Here is a 25,970-nt window from a genome sequence, read left to right as displayed (position 1 = left end):
TAAATAAAGATATCTTAAAAAAAACAAAAAAAAACAATAAGTACATTTCAAAACGCATTAGGCGAATTACACTCTTTCACGCGTATGCAGGTTTTGAAAGATTGTAACTAGCGACATCTAGAACTTTTTTTGTAACTATGCTGCAGTACCGAATTTTAATTCTAATTATTAATTATTATTATCTTTTCTGATTCTGGATTCGAGAGTTTACCGTGCTATTGTATTTTCTTTTAAAAAGACATTTTAAATTACAATTATTCTGATTCAACACGCGGTATTTTATTTTTAAATTACGTTATGGCCTGATTCACTAACAATAATAATATTAATGAACCGTTAAACCTTTGGAAAAGATATTTTATGAAAATGTGTTGTTATTGTTATCTTTAGATTGGGTGATACGAGTTAGGGCAGCAAAAGAAGTAATACAATCTTGTTTTACTAATGATAATTCATACCTGTATCTTAATATCGCAGGGCATTTCTGTTTAAAAAAAAATTTAAAATTGTCAGCAATAAATCTTGATTATGAAATGGGATGGTGGGGAAGGGTTCTGAATCAATGCGAATCCACTCCAAGGATTTCTCGCCTCTATAAATATTGAACTTTTCCTTTGGACTATTTCTTTATATCAACGTTTGACCAGCTTTTACTCTCAATTCCTGTTTACTGTAATTATATTCATACTTGACAATTCATAGGATCGTTTGCAATCATTTGTAACAATTTTTCATTGACTTCAATCTTCTCTTTCAATGCTTCGTTCATTTCTTCTAATTCCTTTATTTCCTGTAATAACGTAGCATTTTGGTCTTTCAGTTCTCGTAACATAATGTCCTTCTCTGTCTTCTTCCTTCTCTCCTTGTGCGAATTCAAACGACTTTCTAAGAAGTTCACCTCATCTTTAACCTTTTCCATTTCGTTTTCGTGCACTCGCAAAGCTTTTGTTACAGCAAAGAGTTTATTATCGGTGTGTACATTAATATCTTGCATGGTATTTATTACTCGTTTCATATCCTCTTCCATGTTTCGGATCAGTTCAGCGTATGTCCTGTTTTTATTAACTATTTCCTTAACTGTATTGAATAGTATGTCAAATTTTCTGCTTGAGTGGCTTGTTTCACTCGTAATACTTTCTATCGGGTTGCTAATGTCACGTTCACCACTGTAATCAACGATATCACCGGAAACTAACAGGTCGTTCACTTCACACAGAGAAGTGTCAATTTTTTTTTCGAGAACGACAAGTGTTCTCATTGACGAACAACAAGGCATGTATTTGCTATCGGATTCGTGGCAACTGAATATCGGGAAGGATAGCGTTTCCTGTTCTTTTTTCTCTGGAGGATATTCGCCCATTTTTCCAGACATGTTTTGTTGTTTTGCGAAGCTTGATATCTGTAAGAAAAAAAAAGATATCTATGAGACTTAGAAAAAAAAAAAAAGTGCGTGAAGAAAAACTGCAGGACGTTCTTAAAACAATTTACGAAATGAGTTTATTTAAAACTAACTTATTTTAAAAATGCAATTTTTATATATATACAGTATAATATATTATATAATATATATACACAAGTAGCCTCGTGGTGACAAAAAAAAAGATTATGACAAAAAAAAAAAGTTTTTTGTTTTTTTTTACAGTTTTAAAATACCCCATATACATGTACATGCGAAAGCGAGCCTGCGGCTATATACAGTAAAATAAATAAAACAGCATTTAGGTACACGCACATCGCCTTACGTGTAACACGTTGCAGAAATGCACTTAACTGTGAAAGATTGAAAAGTGAGTGCAGATATCCACCAATTTCCAAAATTTTAAGACTAATTGAGCGCCACTTACTCTCCCTAAGGAATGAAAAAGGCATTAGAAGAGTTCAAAATCTCAGATTAACAAAACTAGAATGGAATAGAGATAAGTGGAGTACGATATACGGAGTATTCATTTTGTACACACAATGTTTGTGCCAATTATCACTCTAATAACTTATGAATTTATTAATGTATTAAATTAAATCTAGTTATTAAACTGTTTTTTTTTTTTTTTTTTTCATTGCAGATTGTTAGTGCAAGTCGCTGAAAAGGAGTTAAGAGAAATTAGGGATATGTCATTACAATAATACTTGTTAAAGACTATTATAGTTTTGGAATTACAGCCGAAGGAACTAGACTATGAGGAAAGTGTAATGCATGCTTTCTTTGGTATATCTTTCTGGGTTGAGGGAAGAAAAACCCCGAATTTCACGAAGAAAGAAATCCGACAATCTTCGGGAGTGAGACGACAATCGTTATAGGCTATTTTGCATTCCTTAAGTATTATGAAATGGAAAAATCCATCCATCCTAGAGAATGGCTATCGAAAATTAAATCAGTAGAATAGGTCACATAATAATAATAATAATAATAATAATAATAATAATAATAATAATAATAATAATAATAATATCGAAATCAACAGTAGTACCATAGATGGGCTAAAGGTTCATTTAGCCCATCTCTAGGGAACTAGCAGCCTTTCTTGGGTGGGATTCACATAAAAAAAAAAAAAAAAGTAGCCAGTCGTGAAATTACGTCACAAACAAACGTTTATTAATTCCTTACACTGGAATTGAACTTAAAACGTAAATGCGCTCATACTGTTATTATAAAAACAGCTGAAAATAATTTAGGAGTAATTATCCCTCCATCCTTTGGATCCTTTTGAATATACAAACTGCGAAACACAGCATGACCAAATAATCAAAAGAAGATTGTAAATGCAGTGGCAAATACCAAGAACAACAGCCTATCACAAACAAATCAAATCTATCAATACAGCCAGCCATATTGCTGACTCAAAGTTAACAATACAACAGGAGACCGTACTTGCTAATACAGAGTTAAATGTTATGCTAATTAGTAGTTATATCGTTATATTCTCCAATGGTAATCTGACTCTTTTTAAAGTTTTCGACAAGCCGGGAAGACTAGTTTTCATTCCATAGTAGTGAATACAAGCAGTAAATATATGAACTTCAGTTCAAACACTTCGGAGAATTTAGAATAATTGAAAAAGACTTGAAATATGGACTTAAAGTCCTTCTGTATTGTCTGATGGATTAAAAATAAATACTGACAATTCACACAAATTAGCTATGGAGGCTTCTGTTTTTGAAGTTTATGTGCTGAGGATAACGCTTAAAAATGGCAGATGTTTCACTCAAATACCAGGGGATTACAGGCTTGGGGCTGTTATTAATGTAGTTGACACATTTAGGGGAAAAAAAATATGTTATGAGAATGCGGACAACACGCAACCATTGACATCGATTAAAAAACCTTTCGTGTATAAAGAATTTTTTTTTTTTTTTTTTGGTAATGGAATTCTTCTTTTTTACGCCAAAGACTTAAGAACGCTTCGCTATATACAATCTCGCTTCTTTTGTTTTGCAATCCCAAATATAGAACTTTACGCACGAATAAATTAACAATCTCGTGTGACATACCAGACATAGTTTCTGCGATAGTTTCCGATGGGTCGTTGTAGCTCGCGAGCTCACGGAGATAATGACGCACTGCTTTTATTATTATTCAACGTAGGCGGTACATTCTTTGATTATATTTTTTTTTTAACCATTGGTCAAAAAATTAGACAAATATAATAGAAAAGTGTCTTTAAATTCTTCCTACCCCCCCTTTCCTCTGGACGTGTAAACTTAAACAAATAATAAAATGTCAAAACATAAATAAGAAGGAACAATGATAGATAAATACCCATAATATGTACTTTATGCATTTTTTAAATACGTATTATTCTAATTTTGAAATAGGTTAATATGGAACGTTCCTAATTTGAATAACTCCGAATTTTTCTAAGGAGATACCATGGTTTCGTTGTAATATCGTCTTAGATGTACCTCTTTCTCCTCATAAAATGTCACATCTCCACCCTCAAAACAAAAAACAAACAAACAAAAAAAAAACCCTGTTCGGAATGTTATCAGTTGCGAATAGAACTCTGCTATTCATTTCACCTGCTTGTCTGTAGTACAGACCTTAAGATTTTCGTATGGCCTATCCATACTGTTGAGACATGAAATAGTCGGAAAGAGGGATGCTGATACAGTGACAAATATTAAACAAGACTGATGAGAATGGTATCGAAAGCAATAACTTATTACTGGAAGTTTTTTATATTTTATTTTATTTTTTTAATTTCTTTTGTAATTCCGATAAACATTTTTTTTTTTTTTTGTCTATTTGCTTTCTAATTGTATATTACCAATCTTTGTAAAATACCTTAGTACTTGTTCAGAGTAAAAGGAACCAAATGAAGTAGGAAAAGTATTTTTGTTTTAGACACCTCGGATTATAGATATTGCATTTATTTCTTAGTTACGACATACACATACCGGCCACCGAATTAGACCTTTATGGAGATATAACGTAAACGTCATTTACGCAGCGTATATGCAAACTATTTAGTCAATGCGTCACTACATGTTCTAAAGAGCTATTTAAGAATGCTGCAGAAGACTGGTCAGTAATCGTCAATACTATTGATCGCAATGAGATAAACAAAGGATCTTTCGGAGTTCAATAAAAGGCTGCCTGCCTGGCTGGAGCCACGATTTTGAAAACAGCAGCGCTGACTGTTTCTCAAAATGGTAAAATACCTTGGGTGTTTAATGAATGGAAAAATAATTCCACAAAACAGAACTCCTTGTGTGTAGCAATTGACCGAAGCATTTAATGGAGGCTGTTCCAGACCCAATGTCACCGAACTATGCGCAGGGAATTGAAAAAGATCGGTATTGGCAGTCGCATGCATGTACGGAGATTTCTGTGAATAACCGGAAAGTTCGTCTACAATGGTGTCAGGAACACCGCGACCGGACATTGGAAGACTGGAAAAAAAGTCATGTGGTCTGACGAGTCACGGTACATCGTGTTCTATACCGATGGTAGGCAGAGAGTTTGCAAAGTCTCATGAAGCAATGAATCCGGCTTGCCTTGTTAACATAACTCAAGGTTCTGGAGGTGATGTCAAGGTATGGGGTTGTTCTATTGGTACAGAATGAGTCCCCTGATACTGTTGGAATGTCGATCAGTTTGCCATTTTGTTGTGATGAGAAAAAAAAAACGTAGGAATAAAAAGAAAAATTTCTCTTATTTAATATTGTCACCACTATGGCGAGTGCCTGTGTAGTTGTCTCTAACTGCGTTGGTCCTTTAATTTGCCGTGTAGTATACAGCAGTAGAGTTCCTATTAACCTGGACTGACAGGTGGTCGGATAATACTGAAATGAGGGATGTAGGATAAAAGAAACGCAAATTGAACGGACCAGCATAAGTTTGAAATATTGTTTATTAATACAATAATCATTATGCAACTATAAAAAATACAAACGTTGTACAAAAATTACAACAAATGCATCAATATACAATATGGTCAACGGAAAAGTCTATTTAAAAAAAAAAAACAGTGATTATAGTTTGTTTTCCTGTTTAATTTCTTTTTCTTGCAGTGAAGTCGCACCAAGCGTATCAATAACATGACGTCAGTAGCAGTTGCTTCCTCTTGTTCTACATAAGACAGTGTTAGGACCTTCATCTCTTCACTATGACTCATTTTCTCTGTTTTGTGTAATACGAGTGTCATTTCCTTCAACATCTTCATTCTCATTTCCATTCGCCATAGCAATTATGTCATAGTCAGTCACTTCTTGTTGCTCGTCTTTCTACATGAATTCTTGATTATCATCATCATCATTTGCTTTCTCACAGCCTGGAATTTCTGGCAACAAAGGTAGCAGATTTTCACCATTTTCTTGAATCATTTTTCATCTTCAGAAAGTAACTTTTTCCATGATTTTTCCAGGTTTTGGGGTTCAATCTCGTCCCATGATTGTACAATCCAGTACATAACAAGGTTCACTTTTCTTTAGCATACCATTTCCAATTGTCCATCGCATATGCAAGCGTAGGTAAACGCTTACACCGATATTTATTTTTTTAATGCTTCAAGCACATGCTCTGTTCCACTGGATGATACAATGAGGTGACGTTAGGAGGAAGAAAGATTACGCTAATATCACCACTTTCAATTCGTCATTATCAGGGTGTGTTGGCGTATTATCAAGAACTGCTTTACTTGGTAAGCTTAACGATTTCAAAAATGTTTCTATTGAAGGAATAAAACTTCATTGAAAAACTGGAATTTCTTTGCATTTACTCGATTTTTTCTAGTCTTTTTAAAGATTCAATTGAAAGAACCACTTTTCTTCACTTTTAACTTTTTTTTTTTTTTTAAAGAAAGAAAGATAATATCACTAACATGGCATGTATAATTACTACAGGAGACGAACAAACAGGTTACGCCTGTAAGCGAAATGCGACAGACTGAGAGAAACAAAAACAATGGTAGAGGGCGGCGTAGCTCAAATGCGCGCTATCTCTACATTGTAAATAGCTTAAGATGAGACTTGGGCTTGAAAGAACTTGCGTCGCGAAGCAGGAATGTCGGGTAAAAGAAAGTCTGATAATCGAGACTCTACTGCATTTCTATGAGTTTTCATTTATTTATTTACAGTGGAGGCTCGTGGCTTGAAATCGTGGAGGTGCTGCAACTTTCGAAATATAGTGTTTGGATAAAATATCAAAATTATGGTAAAAATTAAAAAAAAAAAATTAAACATGAAACAATATTGTTATTATCAAAAAAATTATGCAATTTGGTATAATTCAAAATTAATAGGACATTACAATTAAATCCTTTAATTGTAATGTCCAAATATCTATAGAGACGGGATAAACACGATAAGCATTACGAACACTCTACTATTGGCGCAAACTGCATATAAACAACAGTGGAACTGCGCGACGGACAGTGCCGCATTACGCTAATAGCTGGCATCTTACGTGTATATGCTTGAGCGCGTAGCAATATGACGTCCTTCGCCCTCCTAAATGCTACAAGATGGATTTTTATTATTTTTTATACAAAATAAGAGAATTATATAGGATTGTTGATGATAAAATTAAATATTACAAGCAAATATAAATAAATTAATAAATATATTTTTATATCGAGGGAGCCTGTGTAGCTCAGTGGATGTGGCGTTTGCCAACCACGGCGCTTGGCCGCACGAAGGAAGACTTGGTTTCGAGTCTAGTCGGCGACTAGAGGAAATTTTTCTAAGCCTTTTTTCGACCGGTTCCCGAGTTAGTTGATCTCTGGCACGGGCAAGCAGGTTTATCCTCCCGGAAACTCGGGTTTTTCGTCCTGTAAACTCAAGAAAATCGACCGTAGAACCCACATTATTTCAGACATTAAATATATTGTGTTAGGGTTAGGGACCATGAGATGGCGGCACATTGGAGCCGTCTCTCTTCACTGAGTACCGCTTAATTAGTGATAGCCTTGGGCCATCTATCTCTGATTGGTACTAGTGGAGATTGAACTGCTCACTCAGTCTCCAAAAGTTAGATAGGGCTTAATGGCCTCGCCTACTCCCCGTATACAGGAATAAAAAGGCGTTAGTTGATTTTTTTTTTTTTTATATCGAGAAAAATTGGGGGTGCTGCAGTTCCGCAGTGATCATTAGCAAACAACTGAATATTAATCATTAAATTATCTCCAAAATCATTAATAAAGAGATTAAAACAATGATCCAAACAGAACCTTGTGGCACACCATTGGTCGCCTGTTTGTCTTTGATCCTACTCGACCATGCACTAATTTTTTTTTGTCTGTCTGATAACCATCGTCCTATCCATCTCACCAACCCTATATCATCCTCATTCGTTCCACTTTACTTAGCCCACCATTTGGGGTCCTGTCAAATGCTCTTGCAAAGTTCAACAATACATAATATAGGCATTGCCTTTATCCAGCACTCTATGTAAAAAACAGAGTCATCTGTTGAGTATGATCTCAACAAATTATGGTAAGTTTAAAATATGCAGCATTTATGATATGTTTTCAGGTAATAATGTAGGAACAAATGGATAAGTATTTATTACTAGATTGTTAATACTATATCAAGTAATATTATTATTAATTGAAAACGTAACAGTATTTCTTGAAATTTTGTTTAAAGATTAAATAATATTCAAGACATAATTAAATAATAAGATTTAAAGAAAATTAAACTATGATTTAATCCTTTTAAAGAAAAAATATTAAATAATATTTTAACTGACCAAATTTCATTTCATAGAGTTAAATGCTATACAAAAAACGATGCGTAGATGTATGCGAAGTTGGGGCTTAAAATGCTTTCTCATCTATCTGAAAGTTTCTGATGGCATTCATAGATAAAAGAAGCCACTTAAAACTAAATAAGAAAAGAATGGCCTCCAAATGAAACTAAATAAGAAAAGAATGGCCTCCAAATGAAACTAAATACACTGCTTAAAACCTGAAAGTACTAAGTATTAAAACCGATGAAAATTTTATTTTTTTTTTGTTTTTCCTGGATATTTAGATACGTTTTTACTTTGCATATCGTCAGTTAAGCAGAAATAATGTGCGCCCAACACACTTTGAAATAAGAATTGAAACATGTATATACGGATCGGTCAAGATTTTCGCATCATCAAAAGCAAACAGGATTTCCAAAATATGGAAATGGAACAGAAACAGCTTAGAATTCTGAAAAACAAGTTCCGACTGCAGATAAGACCTTGGCTATAACAGGAATAATTGCTGATAAAATCAAAGGACAGACTGTCAATTTCCCACATTGGCTGTTAAGAGTTCTGTTACTTGAATGGAATGTTAAATGAAACAGATGCATTTAATACACGATCACTCTATCAAGACATTGTGGGAACAAACAAAAAAAATCATCGTTTTTTTTACATAGGCAAAGTGGATATTAAATCCAACATTATTTCAAAGCCGAATGTTTGTAAAATCTATGAAAGTTTTGTAAGTTCATCTGAGAGCTTACGAGAATACAATCCTCGGCATCCCCGAGTTGCCTTAGTATGGACTACTTAAAAGACACGAACGCTGCCCAAGCATGTGTGTGTGTGTGTGTGTGTGTGTGTGTGTGTGTGTGTGTGTGTGTGTGTGTGTGTGTGTGTGTGTAGGTAAAAAGGTGCCAACTGAGCTACAGGGGTATAGACATTATATTAGTGATTATATCAATTGGTTTCGTTGATTCCTGTACAGTAAATAAGTAATTAATAAATAATTGCATTGTACATGTTGCTGTCATTGTCAAAATTAAGGAATTATTATAAAAAAGGCAATAAATGAATGATGGTTAATAAGCACTGGGCACATGCTGATTTTGTTATTTATTGACATTTTTAACATCGCGAATGTTAACAGATTATATTTTATTTGGAATAGGCCTAAGTTCGATTCTCGTCGCGACGGGAGGAATCTTTATCTGCACGATTTCAATCGAAGGTGAGTTAGCCGATCTCATACGGAGGTAGCAGGGTTTTTTCTCCCGGAAACTCGGGTTTTTCATCCCGCATACAGACAATTCGGCCCTTCAGAACACACGCAATTTACAGACAAAAAATACTAGTTGTAGTGGCCGGTAGATGGCGTTGATGGAGATGATTCGTAGCAGAGGTTCGGTGTAGTAGTTGAGACAGCTGTAGGTGTCCTCCCGCGATGAGTCTTCGGACTCCTTGGAGGTATCAGGAATAATAATAATAATAATATAGGTGATCGATAGCTCTTTGTTTATCATTTAGTGTTCCTGGCGCTATATACAAATAAAGAAAAGGAAGTAGTCTGAGTGTAAATAAGGACAGTCAACCTGTATGACGAAAATGCGTGGGGGGAGGGGAGTGCAGTCTCTTGTTACATATTGATTTTTACATATACATATTTACACACACACTCCTATATAGATATATATACAGCATATGGAGAATATATGTATATAATCATATACATATATTTACACTACACACACACACGCACACACACACGCACACGCACACACACACACACGCACGCACACACGCACACGCACACACACACACACACACACACACACACACACACACACACACACACACACACACACACACACACACACACACACACAGTACCGAACTTCGACGCCCATTTCAGTACGCGCGCTATGATATGCCGTTCAACTGCATGTACATCAATAAAAGAGCACGTGTAGAGTCTACGGCGTAGATTCTACGCAATGACATTCAGCTGTAACAAAAGGTGTCGACGTTGGAAGAAAAGACGTTTATTGTTGAGCATTATTCTCGTTCATACGGACTTAGTAGAGCAAATGGTCCAGCCTACGACATGTTTGTGGGCAATCTGTTCGTCGTTTCGGTAAGTGTGTCCCAAGCAATAGTGTCATCATTGCCTTAATCAAGAAGTTCCAACGTTGATCCCAGGGAAGAGGCTCATTTCGAGGTTTACAGAATCCCCGGACTTCACATTCTCCTGATCTCACATCACTTGATGCCTTCGTTTGGGGTTTGTTGAAGGAATGGGTATTCCACCATGAGCGGCGTTCATATCTTGATGAATTAAGGGATAAAATTACACGACATGTCCAGCAGATGTCCCAACCTTTGTTCTCCAAGATGACAGAACCTTCGCATGAGCTACAAAATCTGTCTTGAAGGACAAGGTGCCCATTTCGAGCACGTAATCTACCGTTGTTTAATGCTTCATTCAAGCGCTTCCCAAACTGCGGGCCGCGGCCCCCTTGGGGGGGGGCGTTAGTTTTGTTCAGGGGCCGTGAAATAATGAAAACAAATTTAAAATGTTTTAAGACTAATAAGATAGATAATATCTATCTATATAAAAATATAAGATAATGTGTCATAAATGTGCATGTAAGATGCTAAAAATGTCATATTTGCATTTGATTTTTGCAATATTCGCTGTGTATGTTTTGTATTGAATATAAATAGAATAAATGTTATAATAATATGTGTCTGTATTACGATTTTTGTTTCGATGGGGGCCGTGAAATATTTTAATTTTTCCAAAGGAGCCTTTACATCCATAAGTTTGGGAAGCACTGCTTTATTCAACCAAGATTCCACTGATAGTTGTGGATGTACATATATCATGTGTAAACATATACAGTCATCCCTCGACTTACGTCCGGGTTCTGTTCCATCCGGCAGGACGTAAGTCGAGTCGGACGTAAGTCGATAGATTAAATCAACAGAGTTATAGGGGTTAGGGACTTAACCGTAATAAGTATACTGTCATTTTCATTTTTAAACCTTATTATAAAACTGTACTGTGTGTTACTGCCACTACAAAACAGGAGAATAATTCGTCACTATCGTCGATTTAACGGAAGCAGATCCTTTCACAGCCTCTACGATTTTATCCATCGTCTCTGTAGAATGAGACATCCGAAGTCATGTGCGATCACATTCACGCGCTTACCAGCTTCATTTTGCTTTATAACTTGCAACTTCGTTTCATGATCAACTGCTCGCCTCTTTTTCTGTGATTCTTCACTATGTTTTTTGATTGGGCGTGTAGGGGCATGTTGCGCAAAACATCGCGAAATATTTAACGATAAATACACAAATAACCCATTTCTCAAACACAAAATCAGCAGAGGAACTGTTGAAGACACGTGGCGACTTCTGAGGGAGGTTGCCGCTGGAAGCGCTGTTGCTACTGTGCATGCTTTACCTTACGGTCGCGTGCGTCTTTGTTCGGAAGTATAGACGAAAATGTTATTTATTCCTTTATTGGATCACGGACGTATCTTCGAAAGGACGTAACTCGAACGGACGTAAGTCGAGGGATGACTGTATGTAACCTAAATATTATTTACATTCCATTATATTGTAGATATAACTAATATATGTGTGCGTATGTACAATAGATTTTAAATGAAATCCTATTTTTACAGATTTTGTACTAAAGTGTTATTCATTTTCATGTTACATGTATTTACAATACTGTAGTTGCAATACATGAATTTTATTTATTTATATTGATCCCGGATGATGTGTAATGTATCAGACTGCGCCCTTAAAGACTGTATTAAGCTTATGTGAGGATGATACTGGTTAGTTATTGTTAATTGGTTTGTTGAAGTATTAGAAATAGGCCGACTCTTAATAGATTCGATATACGCTACACTACTTCAGTAGGATAAGAAAACTACACCCACACCTAGCAATTCAATGATAGGTTACTGAACTGGAAAGCTCGAAATAGTATAGTGTATCTCATCGTCTGTAAGTAATGTAAAGTATTTCTCGCTCATGGTAAGCCCTTAAAGTCATTTTTAGATACTCTAATTTGTAATTGCTGTTTTCAAAAGGTAGTTTGTTTAGCATATATGGAACGTGGAAGAACTAGCTGGCTTTTCCATAGCGATTATTATATTTTTACGCGATATAATTAGTTGTCTTAGATGTTATTATACGATATGTGGTTCTGGTTATTCTGTAGGTGATATCAAATCAAAGTAATATTTTAGCATAGCTGCATAGGGACATAAGTGTTTTGCTGTTAGCCGTTTATGTTCTATCGTTCAGTGCGGATAAAACTGGTATCATGTCACAAGATCAGGTTTGTCATTTTATACTGTAATGATCTTAATCTCTTTAGTTTATAGTCCTCACATAATACATACGATGTTATAGCGTGTCTTAATATGTTTTCTCATAGTGTTTTGTATATTAGTGTTTTTATGTATATAGAAACAGTCTTTTAATGTATAGAGCTTGCTGGCTATTGTCCGAAGTTTGTTTTGCAGATGATTTATGTGGTTATTCCATTTCATATCTACATCAAGGTAAATTCCAAGGTATCGTATTATTTCAACCTGAGTGATGGTGTGGTCTTGCTGCTGTATGTTAAAGACGGATATTGGATTGCTATACACTGCTTGGAAAGACGTCAACGTACACTATAGAATGAGGAACAAAGAGCCATGGCACCCCACCTTAATAAGATGTAGGACCTCATTTTACTGTGATGACTGCAGCAATCCTATGGAGCATACTTTCCACAAGCGTACGATAGTGATCGATGGAAATTATGGACTATTCTTCCTGTAGGAATGTAATGTGGTCCTGGACTGTTGTGAGTCGAACGTCCCTTGACCTCATCTGACGCTCCAGTTCATCCCACAGATGTTTGATAGGGATGAGATCAGGGCTCTGTGGAGTCATGTGTGGTGACGTTCATGTCCACAAACCGCGCAATTACAGCAGCAGCCTTATGACAAGATGCATTGTCTTGCTGAAAGAGAATGGTCAGTTCCGCAGAAACTCCAAAAAAAAAAAAAAAAGTAAGAAACATAATGCAATGTTTCTTACTTTTATTTCTTACTTTCCTCCTAGACAATGCAGTCTAGGAGCTTCAGATACCTCTTGGAGTTCAATAGTCGTAGCACCACAAACAGAGGTTCGAAGCCAAACCAGGAAAAATAGGACCGTACAATCACACCGCCACCTCCGAATTTCATAGTTTGGGTTACGCACTCTAGTAAGAGACGGTCACCAGGCATCCGCAACATCCACACCTGTCCATCTGCTTGGTAGAGGGAGTAGCGTGATTCGTCGCTCAACAACATAGCTGTTCAAGCTTCCACGTCCCATTGTACACGCTCTTTGTACCAATGAAGACGACGCTGCATATTGGTTCGGGTAATGTGAGTTTGCATATTGCGGGACAACCATGAAAATACATGTTATGAGCCTCAGTTCTGAATGTTTTGTGCAGATTCGTGTTCTAGTCGATGCTCGAAACACTGCATTCAATGTGTCGGCCGATGAAAAGGGTTTTTACATATTATCCTTCGTAGCAAGCTAAGGTCACATTGGGTGAGTATGGTGGGTCGTCCACTGCAGGTAGCACTTGCAGTTGACTTCTTGCGCTTCCATCTCAGTATTGTATCGCTGATTTTTGACCGAGGATGGCCCAGTTTGTCAACAATTTGCCAAAGAGATAAGCCTGTCTCTTCATGCAACATGGCTTTCAATAACTATGCCACTATCAAACTCCGTCAGTTCCCTTCTCGCAGCCATTTCATTCGGATACAGTTGCACTGAATTGGGAGCATCATATTTCTCCAATTTATACGGCTACAAACACGTGCCTCGTTACATGGCACGATGCACCTTGCGCATGGGAGTGTCCACTTTACTTCTTGCCAAACAGTTTATACTTAATTTCAACGGGTTGACTCAGTGGATTTCTGAATATCATTAATTTTGTCTTACCAGAGTTTAAGTGTATGGAGTTTTAGGTGAGTCAGTTAGTGACCAGATTTGTGTAATGTAACACGTTTGCTATGGCTATGCATTGTTATGGATAGATACCATGCATGTGTCATATCCGATGAATGTTGGCAGATATTGCCTGTGAGAGGGGTTAATACCATGCATTTAGGTGCTGAAGAGAACTAGAAAGAAAGAGAACCGCTCCCTGTGAGACTCTATAGATTACTGGTAACTCTTTACTGTGGGTTGGTCTGATGCGTGTGATGATTTGTTTTTATGTTTTGTAATTTCTAAACCACGTGTGCAGCTCACCTATTCCAGGTATTATAACTTTTCTAACATAGTTTCATGTATGAGTGTGTGTCAAATGCTTTAGTCAAGTTAATAAAGATAACTAATTAATTTGTATTTATCTAAGGGTTAATTATGCCCATAAAATCATCCAAGATAGTGCTGTTTTCTATTCTCTGGAAATCGTATTTTTTTTTTGAATGATGTGAAATTTTTCTGCATATGTTGAGAGCTGGTCAAGAATGATCCCCTCTATAATTTGGTTGATAACTGGCAGTGCATCTATAGGTTTGTAATTGCTGTTTGAATTTCTTTTCCCATTTTTGTACAGAGGTATGATGGAGGTACTCTTTAACATTCTGGATATAGATTAATTTTAGTATGACCCATGCTAGCTGCATGTTGTTTAATATCTTCTATCTACCCAAAGTTCTGCTTCCCTTCTGATATTTGTTTTTCTTGTGATCCGAGTGAAGAATCGCTCTTGGTGAATAGAAGGATCTTTCCTGTAGTTTCAGGATGGAGTTACACAGTATTGATTAAAGTAATTTTTTTTTAGCTGTTAGAAAGGTTTTACCTCTTCATAAACCTGTGATTTATGGTTTCAAAGGCAGTGGATTTACGAGTACAGTACAGCATCTCGTTGATGGGACACTAGGTGCGTTTCATGTTATTTTATGTGAAGGTTAATTTGTCTCTACAGCTGTTTCTTTTTGCATTTCTCATTTGCGTTGTAAGGTGAGATTCCATGTTATCTTATATTCGCTTGGATGGCTTGCTTTTTTACGTATTTTGAATTTTCATTGCAGATTTTCTTTATCTATTTCCATATACACTGCTTAGAAAGAATTTAAGGGACACAATAGTGTGAGGAATGAACAGCCATGGTGCCCCACCTTAATTAGATGTGGGATCTCCTTTCACCGTGATGACTGCAGCAATCCTACGGGGCATATTTTCCACAAGCGTAGACAGCGATCAATGGATCATTCTTCGTGCAGGCATGTAATGAGGTCCTGAACTGTTGTGAGTCGGACGTCCCTTGACCTCATCCGACGCTCCAGTTCATCTCGCAGATGTTCAATATGGTTCAGATCAGGGAGGGATCTGTGGAGACCAGTCAAGTGTGGTGACGTTCATGTCCACAAACTACGCAGTTAAGCAGCAGCCTTATGACGCGGTGCATTGTCTTGCATAGAGACAATGGTCAGATCCGTAACAGCCAACTGGTAAGAGACGTTCATTGGGCATCCCATATCATGTGCGTTTGTGTGTGTGTGTGTGTGTGTGTGTGTCATACACAGTATATCATATTGTATGTGATGTATATATGTGTTCCCAGTCAGCTTTTTTTTTTATTTACTGGTTGAGTATTTCTTTGTTTATTATTTTTTCGCATTATTTTTCAGATGTGGAGCATTACAAGGATTCTGTTCAAGTATGAAATAATAGTCTGCCGCTTTGCATTTTATGGCTAGTGCTGCATAACTATTTGTCAGTGCCTCTATGTCTATATCATCTATGCAAGAAGATGTGATATTATTTCCGCCCATTTCTTCTCTGGTAAATGACGTTACAGCTGGTGTTACACATTACGTTAGATTAGTTATACATGGATAACAGATCTAGGTATTGTAAGGTGTTGTTATTTATTTATATTGGCAAAATTCATGTTGGTATCACCGATAACTATTAATTATTCATTAAGCATAAGTCTGGAAAAAAATAAACTCTCTCTCTCTCTCTTCAACCCACCCATCCTATAAGGTGGTCATGACCCCTAATCAGTCCCCTGATTAGGGGATCATGACGAATGAATGCAGTCAGCACATCACTCCTTTGCTGCATCCTATAAGGGCAGATTTTTTTTTGTGGGGGATTTAGATCTGTATTCACGGGGCCATTTTGCCAATTTCGAGGGAAAAATCGGGAAAATTTGCCAATCTCCCGGAAAAAAACGGAATTTCCGGGAGAAAAAGCCTTCCGTTGAGACCGGCTAACCCATCATTTGATTGAAAAGACCTAATAAAGGTTCCTTACGTCATAGACGGGAATTGAACCTGGGTCTTTCCAACCACAGGGCTCGTTTATACCAATTGAGCTACGGAGAAGAAATTAAAAAAAATATATAATAATAATTTCCAAATGTATAATGAGTTCTACAAACATCTGTTTAGTTAGTAGGATTGAAATCCTCATCAGTCATCTGTCGGTAGCGAAAGGAGGCTATATTTGTTACACCGAAGCTGTCAAAGGGAATCTCCAATGGTACTCATGGTCCAGATAAAAATTTAAGACTGCTCTGTTTCAAATGTGGACCAATATTTTAAGACGATTTTTTTTTTTTTTTTGGAATTAGTAAACAGATAATAGTTTTAATAGTTAACTTCACTGCTTCATAAATGAATCATCTCAAGATAGGAAGGACAGTAACAATTACTACGGAATCATCTACCACTTTAGAATGACCTAAAGCTATTAATTAAAATAACGCGAATATAGTGAAAGTCATCTAATCAAATTATGCAAGACGTATGTATTTACTTACCTGGTTAACTTCGTCTGAGTGATTCTCTTTTACTCCATTCCAGGCATGTTTTGATGACCTTGTTTCGAAAGATCCAGACTTCGTAAATATTCTACTACACTGTTCTTTTTCTTTACGTCCATGCCAAATCTTGAGCAAAGAATTTTCCTTTTCAAGTTTTTTTATATGTTTATTAAGACGTCTGATACGTTCGTTTGCTAAAAGCAGTTTCTTTTGAACATCCAGAAAGTGCAAATGAACTTTTTCGGGATGATTCAACACTGCTGGCCAAGAGTAAACTTCGGGTTCATCTAAACCATAAATATCTTTTGTAAGTGGAATTTCGGATACTTCGAAGTCATCCTCGAAAGTTAAGGATATATCAGTCTCATCTGTTGGAGTTTCTGGAGTATTTACGTATCTCTTGACGTTTTCGACGCCATCTGATATTGACTGTGAAACAATAGATTTCTTCAGTCTCTCTAAAAAAGGACATAATTTCGAAAAGGAGAGGCTCTCGTCATTCTGACTCGAGTGAATGGAGTCATTCAAAGAAGGAACATCCATTTTATTCCATTAAGTGAAGATGTTTTGTTTTTCTTTCTTCCTTCTTTTTGGCGTTTTATGTAGATGCTAAGACCAGAGTTAGGTTGGCTTCTCCCATATAAATATGACACGCTTTCTTTCAGTCAAGTTGTTTAATTGAGATCTGAAAAATGAAAAATAAAATCAGAACAACAAATTATAAAATAATACAATATTATCGATTTATCAGAAATATCATTAACCTATAAGAAAATAAGTTAAATTTAGTTAGAATAAAATCTATGAATGCAACTCCTCATAGTCTTAGTTGCTCCTACCATAATACCCAAACAGCATTTATATACAAGTGTTATCATGTCTATTGACTGCGTGAGTTCTTCTGACTGGTGTTGTCTATTTTTTTGGGATCAAAAACCCGAGTTTCTGTGAAGAAAAAACCCTGTCATCAGTTGTGAAAATCTGACAAATATTCTTCGCGTCCTGGTGGCGGGTGTTGGGGGGAGAGTTTCGGTTCCAGATCTCATAGCCGATTTAAATTCAACATTTAAATCATGTGTGGATATAAACCGGTGTTTAATGGCATATTTCGTATTTTTACTCAAAAAATGAAATTTAGGTATAGAAAGAAAGTGATTGCTTAACGTATTCCAGATATTTAGAATTGTGACTGAGTAAGCTGAAGAAGAGCGGCTATTTCCAACGATTCCATGAAAAACTGTCGAAAGCATTTAGTCGAAAGACAGTTCATTGAGTGATAATTCGCTGAATAACAATTCGTCGAACAACAATTGTTCAATAAAAACAATTCACCGGTAAATTCAATAAAAACGATTCAACAATTAATTCAATAAAAATAATTCACCGATAAATTCAGTAAAAACGATTCAACAATAAATTCAATAAAAACGATTCACCGATAAATTCAATAAAATCGATTCACCGATAAATTCAATAAAAGCGATTCAACAGTAAATTCAAGAAAAATAATTCACCGATAAATTTGAATACATTACTTTTCATAAATCACCTATACAATTATTTTCTTGTGAAATGTTGATTTAATGTTCTCATTAAAATTATCTAACATTACCTAAGATGCATACAGCATGATTAGGCGGACACTGAAAATTTTAACAACTTCAGTATTTGTTCTACTTGAGAATCTTTTGTAATGTGTACGCACTACTTCAGCATGATTCACCCTACTGTACGGTATTTTAACTTATATTGATAATGACTGTTGTCATGAGACAGAATCTAAGAGAAGTATTTCAATAAAAATCAATATCCAATCAACTTTACTGGAAAAAGCTCTTTACCTATTACGGATGTTTTTAGATGTTCGTTTTCTTGAGAAAATCCTAATCCTTTAACCCCCCCCCCCACACACACACAATCAACTCCTTCCCCAAAACAAGAGATTGTAAAACCTACAGTACACCAGCACTACGTGTGGGTGAAAATATGAAGAAAATACACAAATAAAATCATTGTAATTTGATATTTATAAAATCTTATTATATTGAAATACTCACTCATTATATATTCATGGTAACTGATTACGTCTTACATAGGATGTGCCGATTTAGTCGACAAAAGTATTAATTCTGAATAATCCGGAGAAATTGAATTTCAAATGCTAGCAACAAGAAACTAAATGTGAACTTTGACCATCACTTGATTTTTCCCTTTCCTTCAATAGTTTATCCCCCCCCCTTTTTTTTTGTTTGTTTGCCATACGAACACAGCAAACGAGAGAGTTGTTTGCACATTGAGACAATTGTTTTTACATCGACAGAGATGTTAACTGTGAAGTTTAACAAAATAACTGCCTTTGAAACTAGAAAAGTTATTAAAAAATTCAGTTAATTAAAGAATAGGAGTTCCAAGAATTTATAATAATACGTATATTCGATTATTTAAATACCGCTTAGAGGATTTCAGATTTTATAGAAACCAGTTTCAATGAAACCGCCCTTCAATTAATGTTCTCGATTATTTGCTTTCTTCAATGATTTGCTGTTTCTATGAAGTAAGATTTTTCGACGAATTGTAGATTTTTCGGCGAATTGCATTTCGAATCAATTGCTTTTCTGTTTAATATTGGTTTGATGAATTGCTTTTTCAATGAACTGTTGTTCAGTTACTTTGCCATTTCGGTTCATTGTTATTCGATTGATTGCTTTTCAGGTTAATTGTTGTTCGATCAATTGATTTTTTCGGCTAATTGTTGTTCGATCAATCGATCTTTCGCTTAATTGCTATTTGATTGATTGCTTTTCCAGTTAATTGTTGTTCGATCAATTGATCTTTCGGTTAATTGCTATTCGATTAATTGATTTTTATGGCTAATTTGCTGTTCCATGAATTGTTGTTGAACTGTCTTTCCATTAACAGTTTTCGGCGAAATTTCTGAATGCCATTTCCAACATACTAGTGAATAGAGAGAGAGAGAGAAAGAAAGAATAGTAAGATAACTCTAGCTTCAAAAATCAGTTTACGCCTAAGGTTAAACTTAGAGATGGGGCTAAGCTAACTGGCGCCTGAGCAAAAATAAATCGGTGCATTTTTAAATTAAATTTCTGTAAGTTAGCCCGGATCGAACTTGTTCGTTTCTTCCAGTAATCATTAAATGAATATCTTAAAGGTTCTTTGGCAATATTCCCTAGTTTTCAGTTGTGATTCGAAGCAGAGATTCCGTAGTCTGAAGTCACGTTTTTTGATGAAGGAAGAATCTCACAGGACATTACACGCAATTACTTTTTGCAATATGTATATTACTTCTCAATAATGCAAATTACAACTTTGACATCAACGTCGAATGACATTTAATACATCGATCCCACTTTATCTACGTACACAGCAAAGGAGCTAAATTGCAGTACTGTCATTTAGCAGAGAATTCAGAAATGTTTTTATAATTACCTATTAAAAAATTATATTCGGAGCAACTTTTCCCTGGATCAGATCTTCCTCGTGGAGATCAGCATATTTACATAATAATAATAATAATAATAATAATAGTAAAGCAAATTTTTGCGGTGGCTAGAATCGTGCCGATTAACATTCGCTGAGTTTACCCCTATAAATTTATCGCCATCGTAAACAGTGGGTACCCATCAATCAGTGTCTCCAGCAACCGTCGAATGGTTGTTCTACAGATCGTTGTTTGAAAGTTTTTTCTTAGTGTTGGATTTCAAGGTTATTGTGCAATACTTCAACGTGCCAACGAAAATTAAACACGAGTGGGTCATTCAAACTCTAGAAATACTTTTAAAATCATTTTAGAAAAGGATTTGGAAAGGTTCTGAATAAATCATGTTCTAGTATGGAATATTTTATTGATAAAACATTAAAAATATTCACGGATATAATATTTTAAGTGATTTTATTTTTATTTTTTGATAAGAGTAATATTTTAATTTTCACTAAATCGTATCAGGATTATAGATATTTCTATAATTTTGATATTAGGTCTGGATAACCGGCTATGACTTAAAGTGGTTGCCTTTGTTATAGAGAAAGCATACGGTTAATAATAATAATAAAAAAGAGGAAAATTGTCATGAAGGAAAGAAAGTTTTAAATTATTTCTTAACCAAGTTAATTCTAAGATCTTTAGTATACAATTTCCTGTCTACTAAACAACTTTCCGCTGTCCATATATAATCTTCACAATTCAATTTTCTCGGTAAAAAGAGCAAAAATTTCTAATTTTCCTACTTTGGCGAATGTATTAAAACTGCTGATGTATGCGTGATAACAGACTATTAAGGGTAAGAATCTTTGGGTTTTATTCTTTTTTTAAACTCTCTCTCTCTCTTTCTATCTCTTCTGTAATTGCATTGCGAGTGATGTAATGTACTTGTATGATGATCCGTATTCTTAACCATAAGCATGTTTATAATCGCTCGATTGTATTGATTTAAGAAATTACTAATATGCCACGGTTATCGTTATATATGACCATCATTACATAAGAAACTTTGTTCATACAGCTTACAGATAATGTCGTTCTTACGCAGTACTTCCACAATCAGTCAGCAACATTTTTTATCCTCCCAGCAGAAGGTGTTTAAGTGAAACAGCCGTTCACGCTTGCACTTGGAAATTTTACGAATCAATTTACTAAAAGTTTTATCCTCTAGAACAGGATGCGTTTAAAACAGAGGTTTGTGTGGCAGTTGCCGTGATAGTTACAAACTTAAATATCAAATACAATCTTTTTCTTGTCCTTTTTTTTAATTGAGTGACTTTAATTAAGAATGTACTTATTAAAAAAGATTCTTAAAGCGCAATATTTATTTAAAACCAAAGTTAAAACATAAACCAAAATATATGTGTAATTAAGGAGGAAAAACTAATAAGATCTTAGCAGTGTTTTTCATTGGTGATGAGGGGGGGGGGGAGGAATATGTTGCTTTGATTAAATTCAGTTTTAGCCAATTATTTGAATACGGTCTCGTCTTTTTTGTTAGCAGAGGCAGAGATACGTGCAAATCAGGCCATTTTTTATTTTCGTTTATATTCAGTCCGCTGTATTTTAACTAATTCAAAGTTATTTACATTATTTTAGTATGTCCACAAGAACAACCCTATTAATGTGCACTGGCGAAAGTAGAAATGTCCTAATGATCAATCAACTGATTAAAATCAGAACTTTTTTTGAAATCGCTACTGGAAGATGCTTTATCAATGATGCCTTTCACTCTGATTGCGGGAAAAAAAAAAAAAAAAAAAAATCGCAAGTAACGGGAATGCGAATGAGAACTTCAGAATTTTAATTCAGAAGCTGAATTAAAATTCTGAGCTAATCTCGTGATATGAATCAATTGACGATGACATTACAGCCATCGTAAGGAAATTAAACATCTCAGAAGAAAAAAAAAATCGAGACTAAATACAGTATTATAACTTTTATTTTAGTGGATATATAAGCCCCCCCCCCCCCACACACACACAGTCACTTAAGAGAGACAGATTTCAATTTTAACGGACTATGAATGAAATACAGATCGGATCTGGAAGGAGAAAGCTAAAGAACGGAAACAAATTGCGTGCCGTTTGTGTACACTCAAATAGCTAAAGAAAGATGGAAGAAAAAAACAACCTCCCATCTCAGTATGAGTCTAGCTTAATTAAACTTCATTTGAAAAGTTCTCATACATATACTTCACATATGATTATGGATTCAAATCCTTATCTTTCACCCAAGGATGTCAACATTACCGTCTGTGCTGCAGAGGTACTTGCCCATAAAAGAACCTCTCAATATAGAATAAGTTTTGTAGTTTCTAAAGTTATTTCCGACTCGCTAATCTCTTCTTTTTCTTCTTATTATTATTATTACGTGATACCTCCAAGCGGTCCAAGGACTCATCGCGGGAGGACACTCTACTGCACACAATTCACCATCTCCACAACTTAATCTTCCATATATGCACAATGCAACTTACCGTCACCAAAGTACTTTTTGTGTGTATATTGCGTGTGTTCTCCGGCAGATTTGTCTGCATGCGGGAAGAAAATACCTACTACCTTGATTCGATAACAGGAACACACTGAAAGGTCACATGTCTACACTAAAAATTATTATCTAGTTATGAGAGTAACAGTTTCAATATGCTTTTAAAGTTTGCAATATAAGACAGTGTTTTTCAATCTTTTTCTCGAACCCCCTTTTCCAATAGTCGAGTAACCTGCAACCCCACCATATTTGCATAAAAAGGCATTTTAATGGGGTAAAGAAAACATATTAAAAATAGATTTTTCAGAATATAATTCTAACCTAACATTTAATGCGATGGTTGTACTTGCATCTGGGCAACCAGCTTTAAAATTCGCGGCTGAGTGTTTGTTAAAGCCAACCTATTGTCATCCACAACATTCAGTCTATTTCTTGCCTTTGTTTTGATATGAAGAAGCGTTTAAATATGTTTTGATATGAAGAAGCGTTTAAATATGTTTAAAATGAATAAGCGTTTATCGCAGAGACATGTAGAGGCAAATAGCAGTAAAACTCGAAAGGCAAGCATGGTGATATTTGGATATGACTGATACATAGCACGCCAGAACTGATCAGCAATTTTTCATAAAACAAACTTGCCGAGGAATCTTTCTGCAGATCCAAGAATTCATCCTGTACTTCGGGAGTGCTGGCTACATTCAGGAAAGCAGAGAATGGGTTTCGTACTAATGCAGCTTTTTCTTCTGTAAGCTCAGGGACGTACCACTGAAATTCCTTTTCAAGGTGCCCAAGTAATCTCCTCCTGATTCTCATCCAGCTCACCTTCAGATTCCTCCACCACACAACAGAGTTTTTCAAACATGGCAATGTTTCCAAGATTTACCTTCCGACGCCAGTTTTGCAGCTTGGATACAACTGTCTGAAGATTATGATATAATATAAAATGCCTGAAGATTGTCTTGCAATTGGATAATGTGGGTTTCCTTTCCCGAAGTTTCAGGCTCAGCTTATTTAGTTGGTCTAAAATGTCAGCTAAGTAAGCAACTTTTTTCTTCCGAGCAAACATGATGTCGTCAGCAAAACATGCGGGGTGATCTTTTAACTGCGTTAAGAAGAGCAACTGACCTTTATTCGAGTCTGTTATTCAAACATCGAGACACCGATTAAAAATGAGTTTTGATATTGAATTTTGCATTATAGTGAATATTTTTTTCAGTTCACATAGAATTTTATTCTAACGATAACACTGCATTTGTATTTTATTTTTAAAGAGTGAATCAAGGTCTGCCGCGGAGGAAATTTGAAAAAAAAAAAAAAAAAAGGCCCGCCATAGCAAATAATTAAAATAATATAAAATGTTTAATATGTATAAAGACGGCGAGCCTTTGATATTTTTTAAGTATCCGCCATGGTGGACCTTAAGTCCTCTCTCCACCCCACCGAAAAACTTCCATTTTACCTTCTGTAAACATATAAACCTCGAAAGAACATCTAACACACGTGCGTGTGCAGCTTTAGTCGCTCATCTCTGACCCAAAACAACCCATCCCATGTCCCCTTCATAAAAGCAATAGAAGTCGAATACTTCCTCCATGTTTTTTTTTTTTTTTTTTTTTTTTTTTTTCTTGTTCCCGCTGTCCGGAAAGGTATGGGCGTGAGGTGTATAATCTCTCCTGTCCCCCTTCCCTACTCTCAAACTAGCAGGAGGCGGTTCTGAAGAATAATAATGAATCCAAACGCTTTAAACGAGATGGCCATTAACGAAAACTAGTTCCGCGTTGATATAATATCAAATTACAACCCGCATCATAACCTGTTTACTTACTCTCTACAGGTAGGAGGTAAGGAGAGAGGGTTTACATACTTAACCTGTCTTCTCCATAGCAAACTATAGAAACGGGATTATAGTGTGAGTCGCATTTCCAGAACCCCCAGATGATGAATAATCATTTTATGAGCAGAAGTGCATTATTATTATCGCCTTACTTCAGTGAGTAAATTTCCTTATCGTGTAATCATTGGTCGCCTAGTATACTCAAGGTTTCATTGCCTACAACTATTTCTGTGATGTTTTCTCATCCTGTACTATGATGCTCAATGGCCCATACAAACAAGTGAACTTTGCTACAAAATTCACATAAAATTTAAAACTTGTGCCGAAGATAACTAGCAATAACCTTGCTCTGACTACTTTCGTTATGATGACTTGTAGTTTTTCAATCCAATAGAGGGCATAAGATCAAATGAAAGTCAAAAGCACTAAACTACTCGATTTCTCGAATACCTTGTTCATTTACCACTAACAATCGCTATAGCGTCAAACAGTATACAAAAATTCAGCCTACTAGTCGAAAAAATGAATCGTACAGCTAAATATAAACAATAAAGACTATCGTTTTTATTGTTTATGTTTAAATAATCTACACTGAAACATGCATTTAGTTTTACAGTTGGAGCGTTTATTTATAATTTGGTGTTGTCCAGAATGTAACCGGAAAAATCTTTTCGTTCTTAGTAGTTGAAAAGTAAAAATCACGTAAAGTTTAATTCGAATTTGAACCATCAAAAATTTAAATTTATAAGTAAACAACAATTATATGAACAATTATATCACAATTCACGAGTCAATACAGTATTGGGAATTCCCCAGTAACGTCATATCTATAAAAGAAAGGGGAAAAAAAAATTCCCAATAAACATCCAATTCATCTGCGGATATGAGAAACAAATACATAGTAATATTTTTTCATATGACTAATATTGTACAAATAAATAATGATTATCAGTGTACATTGTCGTATTGCCTCATTTATCGAAAAACACGGTTAATTACAGCAGAACAATAAGATAAAAGTGAGTTATTTAAACGGAAGAAATTAAAAATCATTCTTTGAAGAGAGGAAAAGAGGAAAATGATCACAATCTTTAGAACCAGGATTTTTCAATGA

At 35.4% G+C, this 25,970-nt stretch overlaps 1 protein-coding gene across 1 annotated transcript in view; it reads right to left on the bottom strand.

Annotated features, from left to right (window-relative positions):
* Window positions 1-498: 498 nt before the first annotated feature.
* Window positions 499-25,970, bottom strand: part of LOC150094221 (uncharacterized) — a 59,985-nt gene continuing 34,513 nt past the window's right edge. The window contains exons 3-4 of the mRNA XM_090411996.1: window positions 17,031-17,718; window positions 499-1,399 (exon numbers count right to left, since the gene is read on the bottom strand). Of these exons, the coding sequence (XP_090268122.1) occupies window positions 683-1,399; window positions 17,031-17,576 (1,263 nt within the window). The 5' untranslated portion in view covers window positions 17,577-17,718 and the 3' untranslated portion in view covers window positions 499-682. The remainder of the gene's footprint in view (window positions 1,400-17,030; window positions 17,719-25,970) is intronic.

Source organism: Typopeltis vanoorti, chromosome 22 (genome assembly GCF_054136105.1).
Source record: "Typopeltis vanoorti isolate ZY-2024b chromosome 22, IOZ_Tvanoo_1.0, whole genome shotgun sequence".
Classification (NCBI taxonomy): domain Eukaryota; kingdom Metazoa; phylum Arthropoda; class Arachnida; order Uropygi; family Thelyphonidae; genus Typopeltis; species Typopeltis vanoorti.
The sequence above is the reverse complement of the archived record's forward strand: the minus strand, read 5'-3'. Positions and strand labels throughout refer to the sequence as shown.